This window comes from Centruroides sculpturatus, unplaced genomic scaffold, assembly GCF_000671375.1.
Source record: "Centruroides sculpturatus isolate CEXI.00-Female unplaced genomic scaffold, Cexi_2.0 scaffold69, whole genome shotgun sequence".
NCBI classification, from domain to species: Eukaryota; Metazoa; Arthropoda; class Arachnida; order Scorpiones; family Buthidae; genus Centruroides; species Centruroides sculpturatus.
This window is the reverse complement of record NW_019384304.1, coordinates 172,473-194,801: the sequence shown is the minus strand read 5'-3', so window position 1 is coordinate 194,801 and position 22,329 is coordinate 172,473. Positions and strand designations below refer to the sequence as shown.

At 24.4% G+C, this 22,329-nt stretch overlaps 1 protein-coding gene across 1 annotated transcript in view; it reads right to left on the bottom strand.

Annotated features, from left to right (window-relative positions):
• LOC111618249 (CLIP-associating protein 1-like) overlaps window positions 1–22,329 on the bottom strand; it is a 184,925-nt gene that overhangs the window by 116,469 nt on the left and 46,127 nt on the right. The window contains exons 3-9 of the mRNA XM_023359738.1: window positions 19,291–19,369; window positions 17,126–17,169; window positions 11,673–11,732; window positions 10,867–10,958; window positions 6,609–6,684; window positions 3,756–3,856; window positions 3,588–3,658 (exon numbers count right to left, since the gene is read on the bottom strand). Of these exons, the coding sequence (XP_023215506.1) occupies window positions 3,588–3,658; window positions 3,756–3,856; window positions 6,609–6,684; window positions 10,867–10,958; window positions 11,673–11,732; window positions 17,126–17,169; window positions 19,291–19,369 (523 nt within the window). The remainder of the gene's footprint in view (window positions 1–3,587; window positions 3,659–3,755; window positions 3,857–6,608; window positions 6,685–10,866; window positions 10,959–11,672; window positions 11,733–17,125; window positions 17,170–19,290; window positions 19,370–22,329) is intronic.

Here is a 22,329-nt window from a genome sequence, read left to right as displayed (position 1 = left end):
GGATAGGAAGTAAGACGTCTGTGTCACCGATTCCTTTACTTTTAATTGGATGTTTGTGTTTTTTAAAGGACTTTTTTTACCTTTTGGCGACATATAGCCTAAAAAGGAAGGCCTGTCGCCATTACTGTGTATGTCTGAAACGCAAAATAAATGGTGATCCTTATTGGACAGACTTGTCTTTGATATATTTTAACTTTATATCATTTAATCAATCAAAATTATGTTTGTTAATAGTAACATCTTAAATCAGTTTTTGATCAACTTCACCTGCAAAACATAAAACAAAAACTGACTTAAGATGTTAATAGTAACAAACATCATTTTGACTGTGAATGCTCATGATGATACAAAGTTTCAGACTTTTTTGCTAAATGCATATTTATGGTCGTATAATAGTTTTAAATAATAGCTAAAGATTTAAAAAAAAAAAAGACATTTGTAATTACTCAAACAAAAATATTCTGCTACATTATTAATGCTGTTAAGTAAAAACAAACACCTATAGTTTAATGTGTTACATTTTTATCATTTGAATTAACTATTCCTCCTTTAGATTAATAAATAAAATTAGTAATTATTAGTTTGTATTTAGTAAATAATTTGTTATTAAAATATGTATATTTAATGAACATTTATATCATCAAACTTGTAATTTTTACCTCTAATTACTGTTACATAAACAAGTACAGTGGATGATTAGTTAACAAACAATCCGTTCCAAGAGTTTGTTCGCTATCTGAATTATTCGTTAACCAATTATCGATTTACCATAGGTTTTTATGGGAATTTGATTAATTCATTCTGGAGACCCCAAAAAATAAAAAATATATACTTTCTTACTATGTTTATTTATATGTAATAATAAAAACACATATATACACAATCTTGCAGTTTTATTAGTCATGTTTTTTCCATTTGTGGGGGTTAAAGAATCTGTCTAATGTCAATTAGACAGATTCTCTCTTCAAGATTTTTCAGAATTAATAGCATTGTAATTGTAGAGATCCCTAAGCCTATTAACCTCAACCTGGTTTGGATGCCATTCTAAGACCGTTGTTATGACATCATCCCACTTCTTCAAAAAAATGTTTAATAGCAGGTATCGGCATTAATTCTCAGAAGAAAACATATCTTGCCGAGTTTCTTGGTGTTCTTCATTCAAGAGTTCTTGGCATTTTTCTGTCATCAGATCTGTTTCAGGTTCCATTATGAGCTCTTTAATGTTCTTTATTTCTCATATGTGATTTTTGTTACTCCTTAAGCTGCTTGAGTCTTCTTGATAATACAGTATCTTTCTTATATAAGATTGAACTGTGGTCTACTGTAGACATGTTCAAGCCATACCTGCCCAGCAACAACAGACATCTGCCCACTCTCTACCTTTACTATTATACTCTCACCTTTCGAAAATAAAAACTGACGCAAAACTTAACAACTGTCTGCCCAACAATCTTGCAAATACTATAAAAGAATTATTTCTGTCAGAAAAATAAAAGGCTAGAATTACAAGGGAGAGTTTCGAAGTTTGGAGAAATACTATCCAATCAGTATATACCAGGTTGAGCATCAATGTTGACGTCTCCCGTGGTCCAAAATGTTTCAAATTGTTGTCTGAAGACAAGGAAAGACCAATCGGTATTCATTATTTTACATTGCTTCTTCTTGTGTTTGTTCTGTGAGGTGTTTGTCATTAATTTTAACATAGTGGTATTTGTAAAAACTAAAAATATCAATATTTTAATTAAAGACTTTTCATTCTGTTATTCATAAGTCTGTATATTAAAAAAAAACTAACATGCAATAATGGCATCTGTACAGTAAGCAGGAGTTGCAAGTTAGAGTCCCGCTTCAAGCCGATTCTTTTCTTCCAGTAATTCTAAAATTATTATTTAAATTATTTAATTAATTTATAATTATTAAATTATTAGTAATATAGCCATTTCTGGCCTGATAATATTTGGCTTTGGTTGATGTATAGCTTTAAAACGTATCGGGTCTAGTAAGGATGTTTCATTATTATATACGCCTTGCCGGGGTTTGCAATGGCTGGTTGAGTGCCTTGGGAGTTGCATGTCATAGACGCTGAATGCGTCCCCAGCAGGCATTGTAATAACCGTCGATGGTTATGTTGTTAGCTTATATATGTTGGAAGAGGAAATGGAACCGAAGGTCCGGGTAGTGTATTTGGCAATAATTTTATATGAATTAATATATCATTTTAAAAAGACTAATTTTTTAATAAATATACATATTTTATACAGTTAAATTTTTTGAGCAATTGCAAAAAAATATAGCTGATGATAATACTGACAGATATTTTTTTCTATACTTCTATATTCTAATTGTTCTTTTAATTACTTTATCTAATGCTTTGCTTCTATCTCTTTATTGTTTATTTAACTTATCATACTTTAAATGTCACAAAAGATAAATTTCTATAATTCGTTTTTTTTAATAAATAAGATAAAGATAAAGCATTTATTTTATAGAAATTTTCATACTACATTATTTAGTGTACTTTTTAAATTTTTATTATTTTATGTAAATATTTAGTATACTTTTTAAATTTTGTTTTGTTCTCAACTTCTGTTCTTTAAAATCCGTATCTAAAATCCATGATCAAGGAGTTATAAATCATTAATTAACTAATAAGCAATCACACATGTACTTAAAAATAACCTTCCAACTTTAATTTTAAATTATGGATTACAAATATAAATAAATCTGTATAAGATTCATTAACTTTATTTAAAAATAATCATTCATGAAATTGTATTAATAGTTAGTAAATAAATAAATTACATATTGATTCCAAAAAAACCAAATAAAATAATTTAAGTAATTTCTAAAATAAAGTACTCAAAATAATATTCCTTATTATTAGAAATACTCTCAAAATTTAAAATTTTATTAAAATTTATATTATGCTTTTTAAATACAAAAATGTTTCAATTATTTTCTAAACTATTCTTATAATACTTAAAATGTTACACACAAAATCATTTTAACAAAATTTTTATGAGAATTAAAAGTTTATATTATATTGCATTATCATATAAAAAAAATTGAATTGATTTTTTGTTAATGAAAATTTTAAAATATGAAAAATGCACTTAAAAATTAAGTTTACTTGATTAAGTTTAATAAAGCAACACTAGAAAGAGAATTTACAGTAAATTTTAATCATTTATAAGTTTGGATTAAGATGACAAATGACTATTTGCCACAAAATTACTAAAAAAATAAATAAATTTTTCTTATTTGAAAATGTTTGATATACTACTTATTATTTTGTAAATTTATTTTTAATTATTTAAGCAAATACAAATTAAAACCATTGAAATTACAATCTTTTCTCCTATATTTTATGTTGATAGAGAATGTAATTAAATTAGTTTTAGTGCATCAGCTGCACTGAACATTTAACGAAACAAATATAAAATATTTGTTTTGTCAAATGCTAGATTAATTAAAAGGAAACTGATACTACACATTTATAATTACTTCATGATAAAATATATGTTTATTTTAATTATTATTATAATAAATTTATAATAATAATTAAATAACCATTTAAAAATGTTTACCTTGATCTGCTGAAGGTAAAAGACCTCCAGAATTCTTAACTTCTTCAAACTTTGTCATTAACATGTGTAATCTAAATATTAATATATTTATTTAACATTTAGATTTAACTTTAAATATTTTAATAAAAAATTATTTATGACTAAACACTAGTTATAATATTTACTTACTTTGGGGCAGGAATGTTATACTTTTTATTTAAATCATGTTGTAGCCTATCACCAATATATTTATATATTTCAACAATAGTAGAAACAGCCATATCACGAACCTAAATATGAAAATTTAAATAAACTTATTAAATTTTCACTCAATCTTTTATAATGAATAATCAGTTATACTTTAATTATAAGTAACTTTCATTAAAAGGGTATTTTAATTAAAATTATTATTTATGCATTCAATTATATATACATGAACTAATCATTTAATTTGTGGAATCATTCAAAAGTTTTCTTTACACAAATTTCTGAGTAAATAGAGAGGTTGAGGCGCACGTATTTAGCCCAAAACGTGTACGGGTAATGGGTGAACGCCGCCATCTGGCAGTTCTGGACTGTCGATAATGGCGTTTGCTACGTGTAGCTTGGTGAGTACACGATCGGCTTAAACGTCTTCATTTTTTTTGTGTTTGGGGTAAAAATTATGATTTATTTTGCTTCCGCCATTTTTTTCAACTTATTTCCCATGAGTCAATGCGCGATGTTCACTGAGTCACGTGATGTTATGAACGTGTGCCTCAACGATTTTTACTTGGACTTGAAACGTGTAACGTGTACTTCTGCTACCCGTACACATTTAACGTTTGAACTCGTGCCTCAACCTCTCTAATATATTCATCTATGAAGATGACCAGCCTTCATTACATGCTGATCAGCTCCTACAGTCTCAATTTTGTTACTTGTTTGTAGATTTTATATTAATAGTCATTGATTATAATTTTGAAACTAAAGCTATGTCACCAGACAAGCACTTATTTTATACCTTTAGTAACAAAAATGAATCCTTATATTTGCACATTTTGTGCCTCAAAGAAAACTCTGAACAAGGAAGCACATGCCAAGATTCTTATAATAAAACATCATTTTGCCATTTATGATAAATGTCCTAAAGTTATTATTGTGAAATGATAATTTCTCCATCATGATAACACTAGAATTTCTCTATATGATACCACTTACTGATAATACTGTGTAGCCAATATTACAATAGGAACCAAGGTCCTGTCACATTCTTCATAGTCAGGGAACTCAATCCTGTGTGATTTCTTCGTTTTCATGACTGATGACAGCTCCTTTTCAGATGTGAAGCACTTCCACATTTGATAAGGAGCTATCACAAAGTTATAATGACAATGCCTCAACATTTGCCCAAAAGTAGACTCAAGAAAGCACACGATTCATTGATAGAAAGATGGTAGATACTGTATATAGGTCAAAAGAGAGTACTTCAAGTATGATAAATCCTAAGAAGACAGTGCATTACATTAAGGAAAAAAAAATCTAGCATTATTCAACAAAATAAGTGATCAGCCCTTGTATTTATTAATTCATAATCAATTTAGTTATCACATTTAAACAATTTCTGAGATAAGTGTAAACATTGCATTAAATGTTGTTATAAAAAATAAGAGCATTTGAATAGCATTGAATATTAATTTAATGTAATATTAATTTTATTTATTGAAATTTAGATGTTTACCTAACATTAAATTAATATTCAATGTTAGGTAAATATCTAAATTTCTTTTCTCAGTATTTAAAGATGTTTATATATAAAACTATGAGCAATAACTGTTCAAAGCAAAGTTTGAGATTTAAAAATCAATTAAAATCAATATAAAAAGTACTGATGTTAATAATAAACACTTTATAAATACAATATAAAATTTAAAAATTCTTTAAAATGTACAAACATTACAAAAACAATAATTAAATGGCCTGAAATAAAACCAGGTTAAGTCCATTTTTTACATGAAATGCATTTTCTATAGTTTTGGGTCAATAGTGGTCTGGTGCATGATTTCCAGATTGGAAATGAAGTCTCACCCTGACTCATGTATGTAATGTACCTTGAATTGCATCCAGGAATGAAAAGGGATGCAGTGAATGATTTTTACACTTTCTGCTCCTGGCTGTCCCGTGAATTCTCTGTATATAAACCCATTAGACATTAAAAAACTTGTAAGTTGGATGATATGAAAAAGTTGTTCAAATACTTATACAAATTTGTACATTCTGCCTTAACTCACAAACTGACAAGTGAGGAGAGAGAGGATGGTTTAATTTTTTTTTATTTTACTACATGCAATAATATTACAGAACAATAAAGGATTTACTTAAAAATTGTCTTTAAACACTTCCTGATCTGAAAAAAAGCCAAAAATCTTCATATGAAATGGGTTCAGAAAAGAAAAAGTGTAGGTCCATGGGCTTTAAATGACCATATTTCTGTACTAGTAAGATAATTTGAAAATTTTCTTTGTGGACTATATCAGGATACACAAAATCCTTCATTAATTACTAACAAAATTGAAGCAGTTACATTTTTTTGCTTTTCCTGTAAAATTTCAGTTTGTGGACATATTTAATGTTCATTCCTGTTTGATTCATATTTCAAATTGTTTATTTTTTTAGTGAAAAAACTATTTTAAAGATTTTTTTGTGGGTCCCAGAAAAGATTCTACATGAGAATTTTTCCAAATGCAATGCCCCTACTAAAATATTAAACTTTATTAATTGTATAAAATAAATTTTAGTTATATATTATTTAACAATCATTATGTTATAAAAGTATTAACTTCATGGAAAAAGATTTTGCATTGTTTATTTACAGTAATACTTGATATGATAATAGGTATCATTTTAAAGTATTACTAAAAGTTACTGTAAAATCTTAAATAATACATTATTCAAAAACCAATGAATAATTTCGCAAAAGATATAATGAAAATTTTTCCTGTTTATTTTACATTAAATGAATTACAGCTATCAACTTCTCTATTTATACATTTAAAATCTTACCTGTGAATTTGGATCACTTAACAATTTGATAATTGAAGGTAATAACTTAGTTATAGATAATGAATGAGCACCATGCCTAGAAACAAAATATTTTGAATTTAAAAATATAATATATATAAAACTTTTAATATAATTTTGTTTTTAAAATAGTAAATCAAATATGATATATATGATGTAAAATGATATATGATGAAAAAATATATATAAAATATGAAAAAAAAATTATTATTTTTCATATTTTACAGCAATTTTATTGTTTTTATAAACAAATTATCAAATCCAATATAGTGTTTTTCCCCTCTATTGTTAATTCATTTGTTTAATGAAAATGATAAAAGCAAAATTGAAAATTTTGATTACTTTTCTTTATAATAAATTTGTTATAAAGAATTCCTTAACAGTTTTATTTTCTTTTTTCCTGCTAATGTTTAAAAAAACAACTAAACTCTAAAAAGCTTGCAATAAAGCAAAGTGATTTTATAAAGATTCAAAAATAATATTTAATACATAATAGAATTGTAATTGCCATTTTTATTGTTTACTGTTAATCCATTAGAGCAGAAGCATCAAAACATATTAATCTATTATTTATAAAAACATAAATGTCATTATACAACTTTTCAACTAAATTTGAACAAAAGAAATAATGGAACAAATGGAAAAACAACATAACAATTTAAAGAAACTGCTATGTTCTTTTTCCATTTGTTGTCTATCTGAAGATTATGAAATTGTAACTTCAACCAAAGAACTTTCAAGAGGATTTTAACTTCTGTACTTGTGGATATTTTATATTACTTTAAAATATTAACATCAAAAATCATTTTTTTTTAAATTTTAATTAATCTACAATTTACTTAACTTTATTACTGTATATAAATAACAAGCAACTCCACACCTTCTGTATATTTTCCAGCAAAAAAACTTTAATGGAACAAATGTTTTTGATCTGTTTTAGAGACCTTCCTCAGGTTTTAAAACTATTCTAAACTTTAATATTCTACAGAATGTTCCAAACTGAAAACGTTCAAATGCAATGTGACATAATTTAAAAATTTTTTATAAACAAAACATTATATATAGAATATATACCAAAATAAATAACAATAAACAATACAAAACAAAACAAAACTAACATGAAATACAATAAACTAAACTAACAACCCTGATGAAGGCTTCTAAAAAAAGGCTAAAAACATTTGTTCCATTAAAGTTTTTGCTAGAAAACATGTAGAAGGTGTCAAGTTGCTTATTGTTAAATGAGTTCTATTTTCTGAAAAGTATATCATTGTATATAAATATGTAATGATTTTTCAATCATTTATCTAACTTCACTTTTGTTAAAGTTAGACATTAAATTTTATGAAGTATCCTGAATGATAAATTTATAATTAGCATTACTAATTTTCAATTAGTTATTTACCTTTCTAATGTTTCTTTTAAACAAATCATAACTTCTTCTCTAACTCTCCAATTTCTATGGCCAAAGGCAGGAACAAGTTTTTCAAATACATACTGAAATATATTTTCATATTAATATTATAAAAAACAAAATATATAATTTAATATTAAATAAATAATTTAAGTTACAATATTTTATATACTAAATTCTCTAATTATACATTCTCATGTTTTTCTTACATAAAAATCTTTGCCTGATGTATATTGTATTTATAAAAGAAAAACGGGTCTTAAATTATTTACATTATCCTTTCAAATAACTTAACTTCTCACATTATTTATAAAATTTACTGTAACATTAGTTAACCAATATAAATATAATATGATAATATTATACTGATTAAATATGAACTTTGTATATTCACTTTTAAATATTTATTACTTGTATTTTTATTATGAATTAAAAGATTTCCAACTAATAAATTTTTATAATTTAAATTATCATCCTGCTATTTACCAGTTTTTACTAATTTTATTAATGTTAATATACATACATATTTAAGATTTAGCCATTGATATAGGAAATTTATTTTACACATTGAGGCAGATAAGAGCCTACAATAAAAGGTCAACCATGCTATAAGACTGTTCCTGAGATGTAAAAAGCACAAAAGAAAAATGAAGAATTCCTGTGTTTTCTTCAATTAATTTCTTGTGACAACTTTTTAAAAATTTACAAGAAAATCTTAAAATGTAATTATTGTCTTAGCTATTTACTAGTTTTTACTAGTTTTATTATTAATAAATTTTTATAATGAAAGTAGTAATGATTAAAATATTTACCTGAGGGGAAGCGACATCACTCATAAGCTTTAAAAGGAATGTTTTTGCTTGTTCCCTGACCTTAAAAATAAAAGGTTTTATAAGGTTTTAAGAATATTATAATTTTTTAAAATCATAATTAGTTTGAATAAATTAAAATTTCCTAAACCTTAATTTTAATGAAAGGCTTAAACACTGAAGAGTAAAAAAAAAGGATATTTATATGCCCAACAATTGAGAAAACAATATACTATAATAATAAATTGATGATATATAAATCAAGTAAAATAATTTTAAATAATTATATAATAGATTAATTTTATTACTGTTTACAACCAACAACTGGTGTTTAAATAAACTATTTTTATATCACATTGAAAAAATAAACTTAGTTATCATTGTTTTAGTTTTGTTATAATAATCCAATCAGTAAGTTTTAATATTTTATGATTAATAAATCTTCTAATCTGATTATTTAACCCAATAACTCACTATAAAACTTTATATTCTCAGTTATGACACCAAATATACTATACATAAGAAATTGTACTGATATATGGATAATGCTTTATAAAAACTTAAAATCTTAATTTTTATCTAGATTTTTTTTCGTTTTAACTGCATTTATACTTTATTTTACTTAGCCTTAACTTAGCTATCTATTTTCGTATGTTATTTATTCTTTAATCTCATTTTATATATTGATAACACTTTCTATATCTGTTTTAAATCAATACTTTATCACACATGTGCAAAAACTAACACATTTAGGTTAAAAACTTTATGATTCATAATGTAAAGAGATTTTAAAATCAGTGATCGAATTTTACATATTCTTTTTTCACCTGAGGAAGATATTTTTAAATGTCTAAAGTACTTGTGTTTAATTCATCAAACAAATAAATTTTATGCTGAAAAACAGTACAATTTCTTACATATAATAACTCACTGTAATCTTCTATCTTAATATAGCATATCATTACTCAATTTTAAAAAGTTTTCTTAATAGCCCCCAATTAAATCTACAATATTCATTGTGAGAGAAAAGTAAATAACAGAATAATATTTAATATAAAATGATGGCAATTTCCATTTTACAATTTATGAAAATTCATTAATGATAAATAAATAGTGTGATACTGTAAGTCTGAAAGAATCATTCTGAACATAAATAGTTTCTTTTGTAATATATTAAAAGCCTATAATTCATAATATAATGTAAATGTTTCAAAATGAAATAATCTGAAATGTAAGTTTTTCAAAAATTTTAACAACGGTTTCATCCATTTTTAGTCTGACATAAAACTTTTTATGCTATATTTGGATCCATTATTTTTTAAATGGGAATGAATATGTTTATTATGCAATCAATTCTACTCATATTTCTGATCAATTTGCATTTAATAAGCTAAGCTAATATAATGTTCCTTTGTTCTTAAATTATAAAGTTTAACAATAAAAATACAGCATTGATTTAAAAAATATCTGCAGCTTTCTGAAGATTCAATATTTTAATAATGTTTCTTTGCATAATGTTCTTAAAGTCCGCGTTCAGTTTTACACTCCAATAACTAAAAATACACATGTATTAAAACTATATAGTAAATATTTGACAGCATAACTTTAGGGTATTGCATCCTTTCTCCTTTTTCCCTCTTTCTTTTATGTTTAAATTTCTATTTAAGAAAAATATAGATTTCTTTTTTTAAGTTTATTCTATAATCTTATCAATCATTGTATTACAATTGATAATGAACAATAAACTAAACTAACAACCCTGATGAAGGCTTCTAAAAAAAGGCTAAAAACATTTGTTCCATTAAAGTTTTTGCTAGAAAACATGTAGAAGGTGTCAAGTTGCTTATTGTTAAATGAGTTCTATTTTCTGAAAAGTATATCATTGTATATAAATATGTAATGATTTTTCAATCATTTATCTAACTTCACTTTTGTTAAAGTTAGACATTAAATTTTATGAAGTATCCTGAATGATAAATTTATAATTAGCATTACTAATTTTCAATTAGTTATTTACCTTTCTAATGTTTCTTTTAAACAAATCATAACTTCTTCTCTAACTCTCCAATTTCTATGGCCAAAGGCAGGAACAAGTTTTTCAAATACATACTGAAATATATTTTCATATTAATATTATAAAAAACAAAATATATAATTTAATATTAAATAAATAATTTAAGTTACAATATTTTATATACTAAATTCTCTAATTATACATTCTCATGTTTTTCTTACATAAAAATCTTTGCCTGATGTATATTGTATTTATAAAAGAAAAACGGGTCTTAAATTATTTACATTATCCTTTCAAATAACTTAACTTCTCACATTATTTATAAAATTTACTGTAACATTAGTTAACCAATATAAATATAATATGATAATATTATACTGATTAAATATGAACTTTGTATATTCACTTTTAAATATTTATTACTTGTATTTTTATTATGAATTAAAAGATTTCCAACTAATAAATTATCATCCTGCTATTTACCAGTTTTTACTAATTTTATTAATGTTAATATACATACATATTTAAGATTTAGCCATTGATATAGGAAATTTATTTTACACATTGAGGCAGATAAGAGCCTACAATAAAAGGTCAACCATGCTATAAGACTGTTCCTGAGATGTAAAAAGCACAAAAGAAAAATGAAGAATTCCTGTGTTTTCTTCAATTAATTTCTTGTGACAACTTTTTAAAAATTTACAAGAAAATCTTAAAATGTAATTATTGTCTTAGCTATTTACTAGTTTTTACTAGTTTTATTATTAATAAATTTTTATAATGAAAGTAGTAATGATTAAAATATTTACCTGAGGGGAAGCGACATCACTCATAAGCTTTAAAAGGAATGTTTTTGCTTGTTCCCTGACCTTAAAAATAAAAGGTTTTATAAGGTTTTAAGAATATTATAATTTTTTAAAATCATAATTAGTTTGAATAAATTAAAATTTCCTAAACCTTAATTTTAATGAAAGGCTTAAACACTGAAGAGTAAAAAAAAAGGATATTTATATGCCCAACAATTGAGAAAACAATATACTATAATAATAAATTGATGATATATAAATCAAGTAAAATAATTTTAAATAATTATATAATAGATTAATTTTATTACTGTTTACAACCAACAACTGGTGTTTAAATAAACTATTTTTATATCACATTGAAAAAATAAACTTAGTTATCATTGTTTTAGTTTTGTTATAATAATCCAATCAGTAAGTTTTAATATTTTATGATTAATAAATCTTCTAATCTGATTATTTAACCCAATAACTCACTATAAAACTTTATATTCTCAGTTATGACACCAAATATACTATACATAAGAAATTGTACTGATATATGGATAATGCTTTATAAAAACTTAAAATCTTAATTTTTATCTAGATTTTTTTTCGTTTTAACTGCATTTATACTTTATTTTACTTAGCCTTAACTTAGCTATCTATTTTCGTATGTTATTTATTCTTTAATCTCATTTTATATATTGATAACACTTTCTATATCTGTTTTAAATCAATACTTTATCACACATGTGCAAAAACTAACACATTTAGGTTAAAAACTTTATGATTCATAATGTAAAGAGATTTTAAAATCAGTGATCGAATTTTACATATTCTTTTTTCACCTGAGGAAGATATTTTTAAATGTCTAAAGTACTTGTGTTTAATTCATCAAACAAATAAATTTTATGCTGAAAAACAGTACAATTTCTTACATATAATAACTCACTGTAATCTTCTATCTTAATATAGCATATCATTACTCAATTTTAAAAAGTTTTCTTAATAGCCCCCAATTAAATCTACAATATTCATTGTGAGAGAAAAGTAAATAACAGAATAATATTTAATATAAAATGATGGCAATTTCCATTTTACAATTTATGAAAATTCATTAATGATAAATAAATAGTGTGATACTGTAAGTCTGAAAGAATCATTCTGAACATAAATAGTTTCTTTTGTAATATATTAAAAGCCTATAATTCATAATATAATGTAAATGTTTCAAAATGAAATAATCTGAAATGTAAGTTTTTCAAAAATTTTAACAACGGTTTCATCCATTTTTAGTCTGACATAAAACTTTTTATGCTATATTTGGATCCATTATTTTTTAAATGGGAATGAATATGTTTATTATGCAATCAATTCTACTCATATTTCTGATCAATTTGCATTTAATAAGCTAAGCTAATATAATGTTCCTTTGTTCTTAAATTATAAAGTTTAACAATAAAAATACAGCATTGATTTAAAAAATATCTGCAGCTTTCTGAAGATTCAATATTTTAATAATGTTTCTTTGCATAATGTTCTTAAAGTCCGCGTTCAGTTTTACACTCCAATAACTAAAAATACACATGTATTAAAACTATATAGTAAATATTTGACAGCATAACTTTAGGGTATTGCATCCTTTCTCCTTTTTCCCTCTTTCTTTTATGTTTAAATTTCTATTTAAGAAAAATATAGATTTCTTTTTTTAAGTTTATTCTATAATCTTATCAATCATTGTATTACAATTGATAATGAATGGCAACTTCATACATGTATATTTGTGAAATTTATTTTTATGATTAAGACATTATTTAATAAGATAAATATTTTATAATTTGTTTTAATGACTATGTAAATATATATTTCTGTTTAAATAAATATATTCTAAAATTTATATGCTTTTCCTGCTATAAAATGGCAAAATTAATTTTTATTAGTCAAGCAAAAACATAACTATACTAAATATATTATTGCCCAAAAAAATAGAATAAATAATACACTTTTATTTTTGTTAAAAATTTGCTTCTTATCCTTCTCTTTTACGGTTATCAACCTTCTAGTCTGAGTACTTATATTTTTTTGGGATGTTTTCACTTGGACATAAACCTTTTTTTGTCTGTTCTACTTTATTAAATATGCATTTAGGATAGTTCTGGCCCTCTTCAGTTTAAAACAAATTCTTTCCTGGTTCAATGTAAAGTAGATGCTTTCTGAAATGCATATTTAATAAAGTCAAACAGCAAAAAAAGGTCTCTTGGGGTCCAAGTGAAAACATTCCCCAAAAAGGTATGGTAAGTTCTCTGACTAGAAACCAATAAAGAAGCTTCATAAAGAAGAATCATTAAACTTTTATTTTTATTGGAAATTGAATATATCATCACCATCCAATGACATTTGATTATGACCAGTAAAATATATTTGCTTAACACACAGTATTTTTAAAGCAATACACAGTATGTAATGCTAGATATTACAATAAAATTTTGCCAGTGCTAAATAATTTTAAAATAATTTTTTTGGAAAATTAATATAACAATTTTGACTAAACTTTAATTTTTAACATTGTTTGTTTTAATTTCAACTGTATTTCCTCAAAATAAACTTTAAGAAAATGTATATGTATTTTTAAAAGCAATTTTTTATTTTGTGTATATTTTCATTAATTATTATACAATTTGAAAATAGAGCAAATGGGTTTAACAATCAAACTTGGATAAAAAGATCAAAAGAAATATTTAAAGTGTATTTTTTTTATCATTAGATTTTCTTATAATTTAGTCTTAAAAAAATTGCCATAAATCTGTGAAGCATCAGATCTTTTATCTTCAAAAAAATTGCCTTTTTTATAGAAACTATATATTTGAAATATATAATTACTATAAAATATTTAGAAACGTTTTAAAAATTAAAATTCATTCATAGATTATGTTTATACAGTAGCATTAAAGAACGGTTATTGCAGGTTCTAAGGAAAAATGCATATGGACATAATTTATAGCAGGTAAATATAAATTATTAAATGGATCTCCTTTCTGTGAAAAAATTTATTTAAAAAATTGAATGATAAATGATAGAATTATGCTTTAAAATATCAATTACTTTTGAAAGCTCTTAAAATTTTTATTTTATCAAGGAAAATGGGTGGCACCTTATGAAATACTGATTTTATTTGAATAATAGCTGCAGCTACTATTTTAAACTGCATTTTTCTCTGTGGTTACTATTTAAAGGCAGTTATTATTTCCTTTGCACATACCTGTTTGATGCATGTTGTTAATAATGTGTTTAAATATTTATTTATGAATGCTTGATTTTAAAACTAATTATAATTGAAATGACAACTGGTATTTTTATTTGTAATGAATTACTTCAAACTTTTAAAATGCAGTGCAATTTTAATTTTCAAATGTATTTGATCATGTTAAATGACCTTCTGAACAGAAAGAAACAAGTCCTTAGAATTTCAGTACTCAGTTTTATGACAAGTTTTAGAGAAGTTTTACTTTCTATATACCAGTAATAAAATATAATTAAAAATATGTATACTGTATTTTGTATGTTTTATTTCATTTTTATTGAAGTTTGCTTATTAAATAAATAAATATACCTGATACCTACCTAATTAATACATAATCCTCACCAAGTACCTTAATTTGCTGAAATTATTTACTTTGATACAAACTAACATTTTCAGCCTATCCTATAGGCCAGGGCTTCTTAAACTATGGGTCGCAACCCCATTTGGGGTCGCTTAGCAAAATCTTGGGGTCTCAAGATTTTAATGCAAAATATTGAAAATAATTTGTGAAAGTTTGAAAATGGCATGCTTTGTGTCATAGGTTTTGTGAGTTGCACTTTGTGTCACTTCTGGTGCAGTGAGACAACGATTCAGCAACACTGTAGTGTGTACTAGTGTAGTGTTGTCGCTTTTCAGTGTATTCAGTTTTTCTCTGTTCTATTGTAACACAAGACTGAACTGTGGTAGTACACCATTATTGTTTTTGCAAATTTGTATATATCTTTATTTTATATTTTTTTTGGGTTGTGAAAAAAATCACAATCATAAATGGGGTCGTGAATAAAAAAAGTTTAAGAAGCTCTGCTATAGGCCATCTTCAAGTTTACATAATTTGAAGATGGCCTATAGAAGCTTTTAGAAGCTCCTAATCTACCTCACTTAATGATATTTACTACTATATTTCATTTTATACTTTTATTTTTGTTATTTGTTATATTTATGTTACTTGTTATTTTTTTGAATATTTTCCTTTTCTTTTATATTTTTTCCATTGTTTTTCCTGTTAATTTTTTTCATTTAAAATTTTTAATGTTTTATTTTGGAACACTCACTTTGTAACTGTCATTCCAAAAGTTATGTAAACTTGAAGGCAGTCTATAGAATAGATTGAAAACATTAGTTTGTACCAAAATAAATAATCTCAACAAACTGAGGTGCTTGGTGAGATTGTGTATTATTTAAGTCTGTGCTGAATATAGTGTTGTGGTTTATGATACCTACCTACAATAGTTTATGCTAATTATTTAATTTTGTAATTGTTTTCCCTAAGTTTTCAGAAATCCTTAAATAGTAAATGTGATTATTATTTCAAGCCTTGAGGAGAAAATTCAGTTACTATTTGAGATAGGTTATACAAATAAAACCAGTATACAAACCATTTTTATCTGGGAAAATTATTACATCCAATTATTCCTTAATTTCTAAACAATTAGATAGGAAATTTTAAATTAGTCTGTTATAAAGAATGGCTGAGAAAGATTAGAAATACATTTCAAAAACTTATATAGAGAAAAATTGAAACCAGAAAAGCATTATCACAAAATGAAACAGCAACTCAAAAGATCTTTCTCCATTTTTTAATACTTTACTTCAAGTTAAACTACCCTTTGCAATATCATTTAGTATTTAAATTCCCAGAAAATACTAAATTTAGCAAGATTTGATATTAATGGATTTCTTCCTCCAGACATATTAAATTGATCGGTTGTGAAGTGTCTGTGAATAGTAAAAGATTTGAAAGATTTAATATCTATAATCTGTAGTGACATTTTCTAATAATCTGAACAACTTGTAGATATTTCATAAGCAACAAAGCAGATTAATTAGAAATATACAAAAATATTGAAAAATGGGGAAAAATCTGAGTTTCTGTAGCATATTGTGATAAAAGTAGTTAAAATGAACAGAAGCAGAAACTATTTAAAATGTAGCTACTTTTTGTGAAAAATATTTTACATTCATCTAAAAGTTTACATTATATTATGGATTATATGCTTTAAACATATTACAGAAGGAACTATATTCAGAATAATCCTTTCAGATTTACAGTATCACACTATTTATTTATCAATAATGAATTTTCATAAATTTTAAGATGGAAATTAAATATCTAATATAAAATGGTGACAATCTGTTATTATATAATTAATTATAAATATAAAAATCAAATACATACTTGGTCTTTACTATCTCCTAAGCGATCAACTACAGCAGAAAAAACTGCAACAAGAAGAAAATTTTTATTGAAATATTAAGAAACTATAAAATTTACATAAAAATCTTCCATTTTATTGTATTAAAACTTTAGTTTAATCCATTTTAAAATTTTAAAAATTAAAATAAATATAAATAGCAATTAATTTGCAATTTCTAATAAATATGGAAATTACAAATTAATTGCTCTTTATTATTTTATATTTATTTTAATAATTAATATCATATATAATTGTAATAATTATTGTATATATTCCTGTAAATTATGTAAAACACTTTCAATAAATAAATTTCTACTTTTAACTTTAATTTTCAGATTGGATTCAATTATGTAAACAATTTCTTAAAGATAAAATATGAAAGTATATCAATTATTTAATAGAAAATTGTCATAACTACTATAAAATTATCATCATAAAGTTTAAGGGTTTGGAAAATATATGTCAACATATATAGTTTCCAAGAATCAAGCACAAAAGTTGTTTTATTTTTTTATTAAGTAACTTTATGTCTTACAGTTCATTTTTTAAGAAACGGGAAACAAGAATTTTGAAATTCAAACAGTTGTTAAGGTTTGTACAAAACTAAAATGGGGAGAATAGTTTTGTACAAACTTATAGTTTATAAAGAGGATGCTTCAAAGCAAGCTACAGTTTACAAGTGGATAAAGCATTTTCAAGATAGCAGGAAAGACATTAGAGATGAGTGTCCCGAAAAGCCTTCAACCTCAATCAGTGAAAAACTGTGGCCAATGTTCGGTTGATAATTGAAGAAGATAGTGTTCTCCTACATGAAATAGTTGTAAGAATAAGTATCTCTTAAGGTTCAACTCAATCAATTATCCCTGATCATTTAAGACTGCATAAACTTTCTGCAAGATAGGTAGCAAAAGTATTAAACTATAACACATAGTTAACAGAGCTAAGCATGCTGTTCAATTTCTCAACTAGTTAGACTCTGATTTGGAAATGTTTTATCATTACTTAGTAAATACTAAAAATGAGACATGTATTTACCAGTATGATCCAGAAAGCAAAATGCAAAACAGTTGTTAGCAACAGGTTCTTTGAGTCCAATTGAAATCAAAGCCAAACAATTTGCTCATACAGTTATAGCCCCCAGTTTTATGGAATTGTGAAAGTATAATTTTGGTAATTTTTTGGAAAGATAGGAAGCTGTTATGCTCAAGATTTGTGCAAACTAAAGAAAACAATTAAGAAAAAATGGACAGAAAAGTTGCACAAATGAACCTTGTTTCACCACAACAGTGCACCTACATATTCCTTAAAAGACCTTGAGCTTACTGCATGAATTCAACTGGAAACTACTTTCAAATTCTACCTATAGTCCAGAATTGACACCCTTGGACTTTTTTTGTTTCTGAAGTCTGCTGGGAGTTACTTTATGAGGCAAAACATGCTACAATGCAGTGGTTCAATTCTCATAATGCAGAATTTTATAGAAATAGATTGAAAAGGTAGAAGCATTGCTATGAGAAGTGTTTAGAGTTGAAAGCATTGTATGTAGAAACAAAAATTAAAAAATATAAAGTTTTGTTCTCTGCACAGTGTTCTAATATGATTTATTTATTATACCTTTGTAATGGCATGTCAATTATGTAACTCTCTACTTTTTTGTATAATTTTATTGTTAAACATATGAATTATCCTTCATTTAGCTTCTTGTTTGATATATTGTACTAAAATATTATTCCAGCAACCTGTTAGTGCTGTTTTACCAAACTTATAATACATCAAAGTCATTGTGATAAGTTTGGTAAAACAGCACTAACAGGTTGCTAAAATAATATTTTATTACATACAAATTTATATATAAATGAAATATTCATAAGTCATTTTATTATATGTGTTTGCATATATCATATATATAAAATTTAAATAAATGTAAGACCTGTCAAAATTGTTGTTTAATGTATATTTTATTTCACATAGCATGAAAATAGTTCAAGGATTGAAATGCTAAAAACTTTTTTTGTCTATTTTATAGTTTGTTATAGAATAAATAAATTTAAATACAGTATGACAAAATTCCATGTTTGAAGTATTAAGATCTATCTTATAAAAACCATAAACATTATAATAAATTCTGATTTTCAGATTGTCTCACCTGTATGAATATAATGCCTGAAGTGTTCTCTCAACCTTTCTGATAAAATTCCTAAAATTTCTAATCCATTTTGAGCTACCTAAAATGAAAATTATGAACATTATCATCTTATTAAATTTAAAGTTCTTTGCATAAATTATTCTAATTAAAATTTATAACTTTTGTCATTTATCATTATTTGTTCTAAAGCTAATTAAAAATTCATTCAAATTAATAAAGTTCTTGTGAATTAGTGCCTCTGCCAACACCAAAGTTCAAAATAAATAATTTCTGGCCTACCAACAGCATTGGAAAAAGTATTATAATTTTTCATTGTTTGCACCGATTTAAACTTTATAAATAACTCATATCATATATAAAATTCCATTTTAACTTGAATAAATTTTTGATTTTATTATTGTTAGAATTTCTTAATTAGTTAAAAGATTAATTCCATAATTTGAAGGTATAATATATTAAAATCAAAGCCATTTTCCTAAATGTCTTTATATATATAGTAACAGGAACAGAAGACTGCATATGGAATGACTAGAAGACCAAAGTAGGTCAAAACTTTCTGGAATACTAAATAAAAGTGAAAAAATAAACAACAGTAATAAATTTACTATATAAACAAACTGAAATTTTAATAATTTACATGAAAAATTTTTTACAATAAACTACACTAAAATATCAGAATAAATTCAGAATGAGCAATGACCCAAATAAATATTCAGATTCAATAACTTAAAAATTTAACACTCATGAAATAAAAATACTGTGTATACAATTATTTAAGATTAATATATTTTAATCAATACAGTATGAACCTAGATCACACTTTCAAAGCAAAATACAAAATATTATGTTAAGCAACTTTTTCAAAGCTCATGAAATACACTTTAAAAAGTTAAATCAAATTTACTACATAAATATAAAAAGTGCCATTACGGAAATGTACTCAAAGAACTTACAACATTATAATTTACTATATAAATTGTTAAATGTATGTAAATTATTTACAACATTTTTTGATAAATAAACTAATATTGCCTCCTGTAAAACTAAGAATACATAATATAAACATCTCAAGCTCAATATTGATGATAAAGCCAGACGATTGCTGGATTAAATCCAGCTACTTTACTTCGATTTAATCCAGCTTTAAGAATACATAAAAAAATTACATTTAAGAATTTTGGTATTAAGAATAAGGATAAAATGATAAAACAAACAGAGTAAGCAAAGTGAATGAGACTGACATGAATGATGTAATATAGAGGAGTATGTGGGAGGTATTATTTTGTACTGCATTTTATACACCACACCCTACAAACCAGTCTTTCCATCCTACTTGCATTATTGAAATTTATAAAAGTTTAATTGAACATTTCAGCTTCAAAGTTAAAAGTACACACTTTAATATTATTATGCTCCAGAATAAAACAGATTAATTTGATAAAAAGTTAATGATGTTTTATAAAATTGCAACATACTTAGTCTTGCATTATAAATGAATGATAATGTAAATTTTTCTCCAAAGTTATTTATGAAGATGATAATCTTATTCCTGGAAAACTGAGAATAATCTTTTTTCTTTAAATTTCAATGTAATAATATTACTTCATAAATTATTACAGTTACTAAATAAAATATGACAATGATTCAGTCAATATCATTATATAAATTTCAAATGCAACTAAAACAGGATTTTATCTACAGTAAATCAGAAAACTCAAAGTATTTTCATGTACTTTAGAAGTTTATAATATATGCTCTAAAAATATAAGGAACTCCTGAAGTGTATGTTAACAATCTGGAGTCCAGATTGCAGAATTTTACATTGAAGTCATTAAAAAGCAGACTACAGTCTAGACTCCACTATTATTAACTTCAAAAGAATTTTACTTAATAAATGCAAAAACAGTGAGGCAATGATTATGTTGTAATGCTGATTTTTTTCATTTTAAATTCAAAATCATTTTCTCAAAAAATTATTTACTACTCGTAAAAGGTTAGCTTGTAAACAATTCTACAGAACAGACTGTGTATATTCAGTGTCATACAGATATAGATATACTTTATTAATAATAAAGTTCAGTAAGCTTAACAATACATGTAGCTTTGAACATTAAAAAGGTTTTGTAACAAAATACATGACTAAATCTACATATTTTGCAGTTTTTAAATAATTTAAATCTCAGAATAACACACTTATAAAAGAAAAATCAAAATATATTGAATGATTTATCAATAAGAACACCAAATAATTATTAATGTAAAAAAGGATAAAAATTCAGGTTAAGATTTATGTTTATTGTAGCAGAAAATTAGCTAATAAACAATTATAGTAGGCTCAAATTTAATAACTATATTATAAGCAATTTCTAGTTTATTACATAAGAATTTATCTAAAATGAAATTTTTAATCATCACTTCAACAAATATATACTCTTTACACATGATTATTTCCAATTAGATCATTAAAGTGAATGATCAAGATTTTCTGAATTAAAAAAGAATTTTTTTTTGTTTTTAGAAAACAATCACAATCTATTTCTGAAGTTCATTTTCAAAATGTTTAAATATTCTGATCTCAGACCTATGATATATTATAAATTAAATATAATTTAAATTTATTGATAATTGGCATTGTTTCGTTTTTTTTCTTTAAATTCAGATTAAGGAATAGATTTCTTAAAATCAGGTTAATGATGCATACAGCCAAGTTTCAATGAATGAAAACTTGACAGGCTGTAGGTGTGACAGCCTTGAATCCAAACATAATTAGAATTATGCAATATTACTATGTACGGTTATATATGGAACTAAAAAGCACGCTATAATAATAAATTTGAATACGTACACTGTCTCATATTTATCTAACATCTATGTTAAGTGTTATAGTACTATCTAAAATGATAAAGTTGATCAGCCTTGTTTTTTGAAATTAAACTTATATTGAAACTTAAAAATATTTCCTTCTTTCATCAAAATCTATTGTTAAAATACTATTAATTTACTAAATTTTTTTATATATAATTTGACTTTAAAATCAAT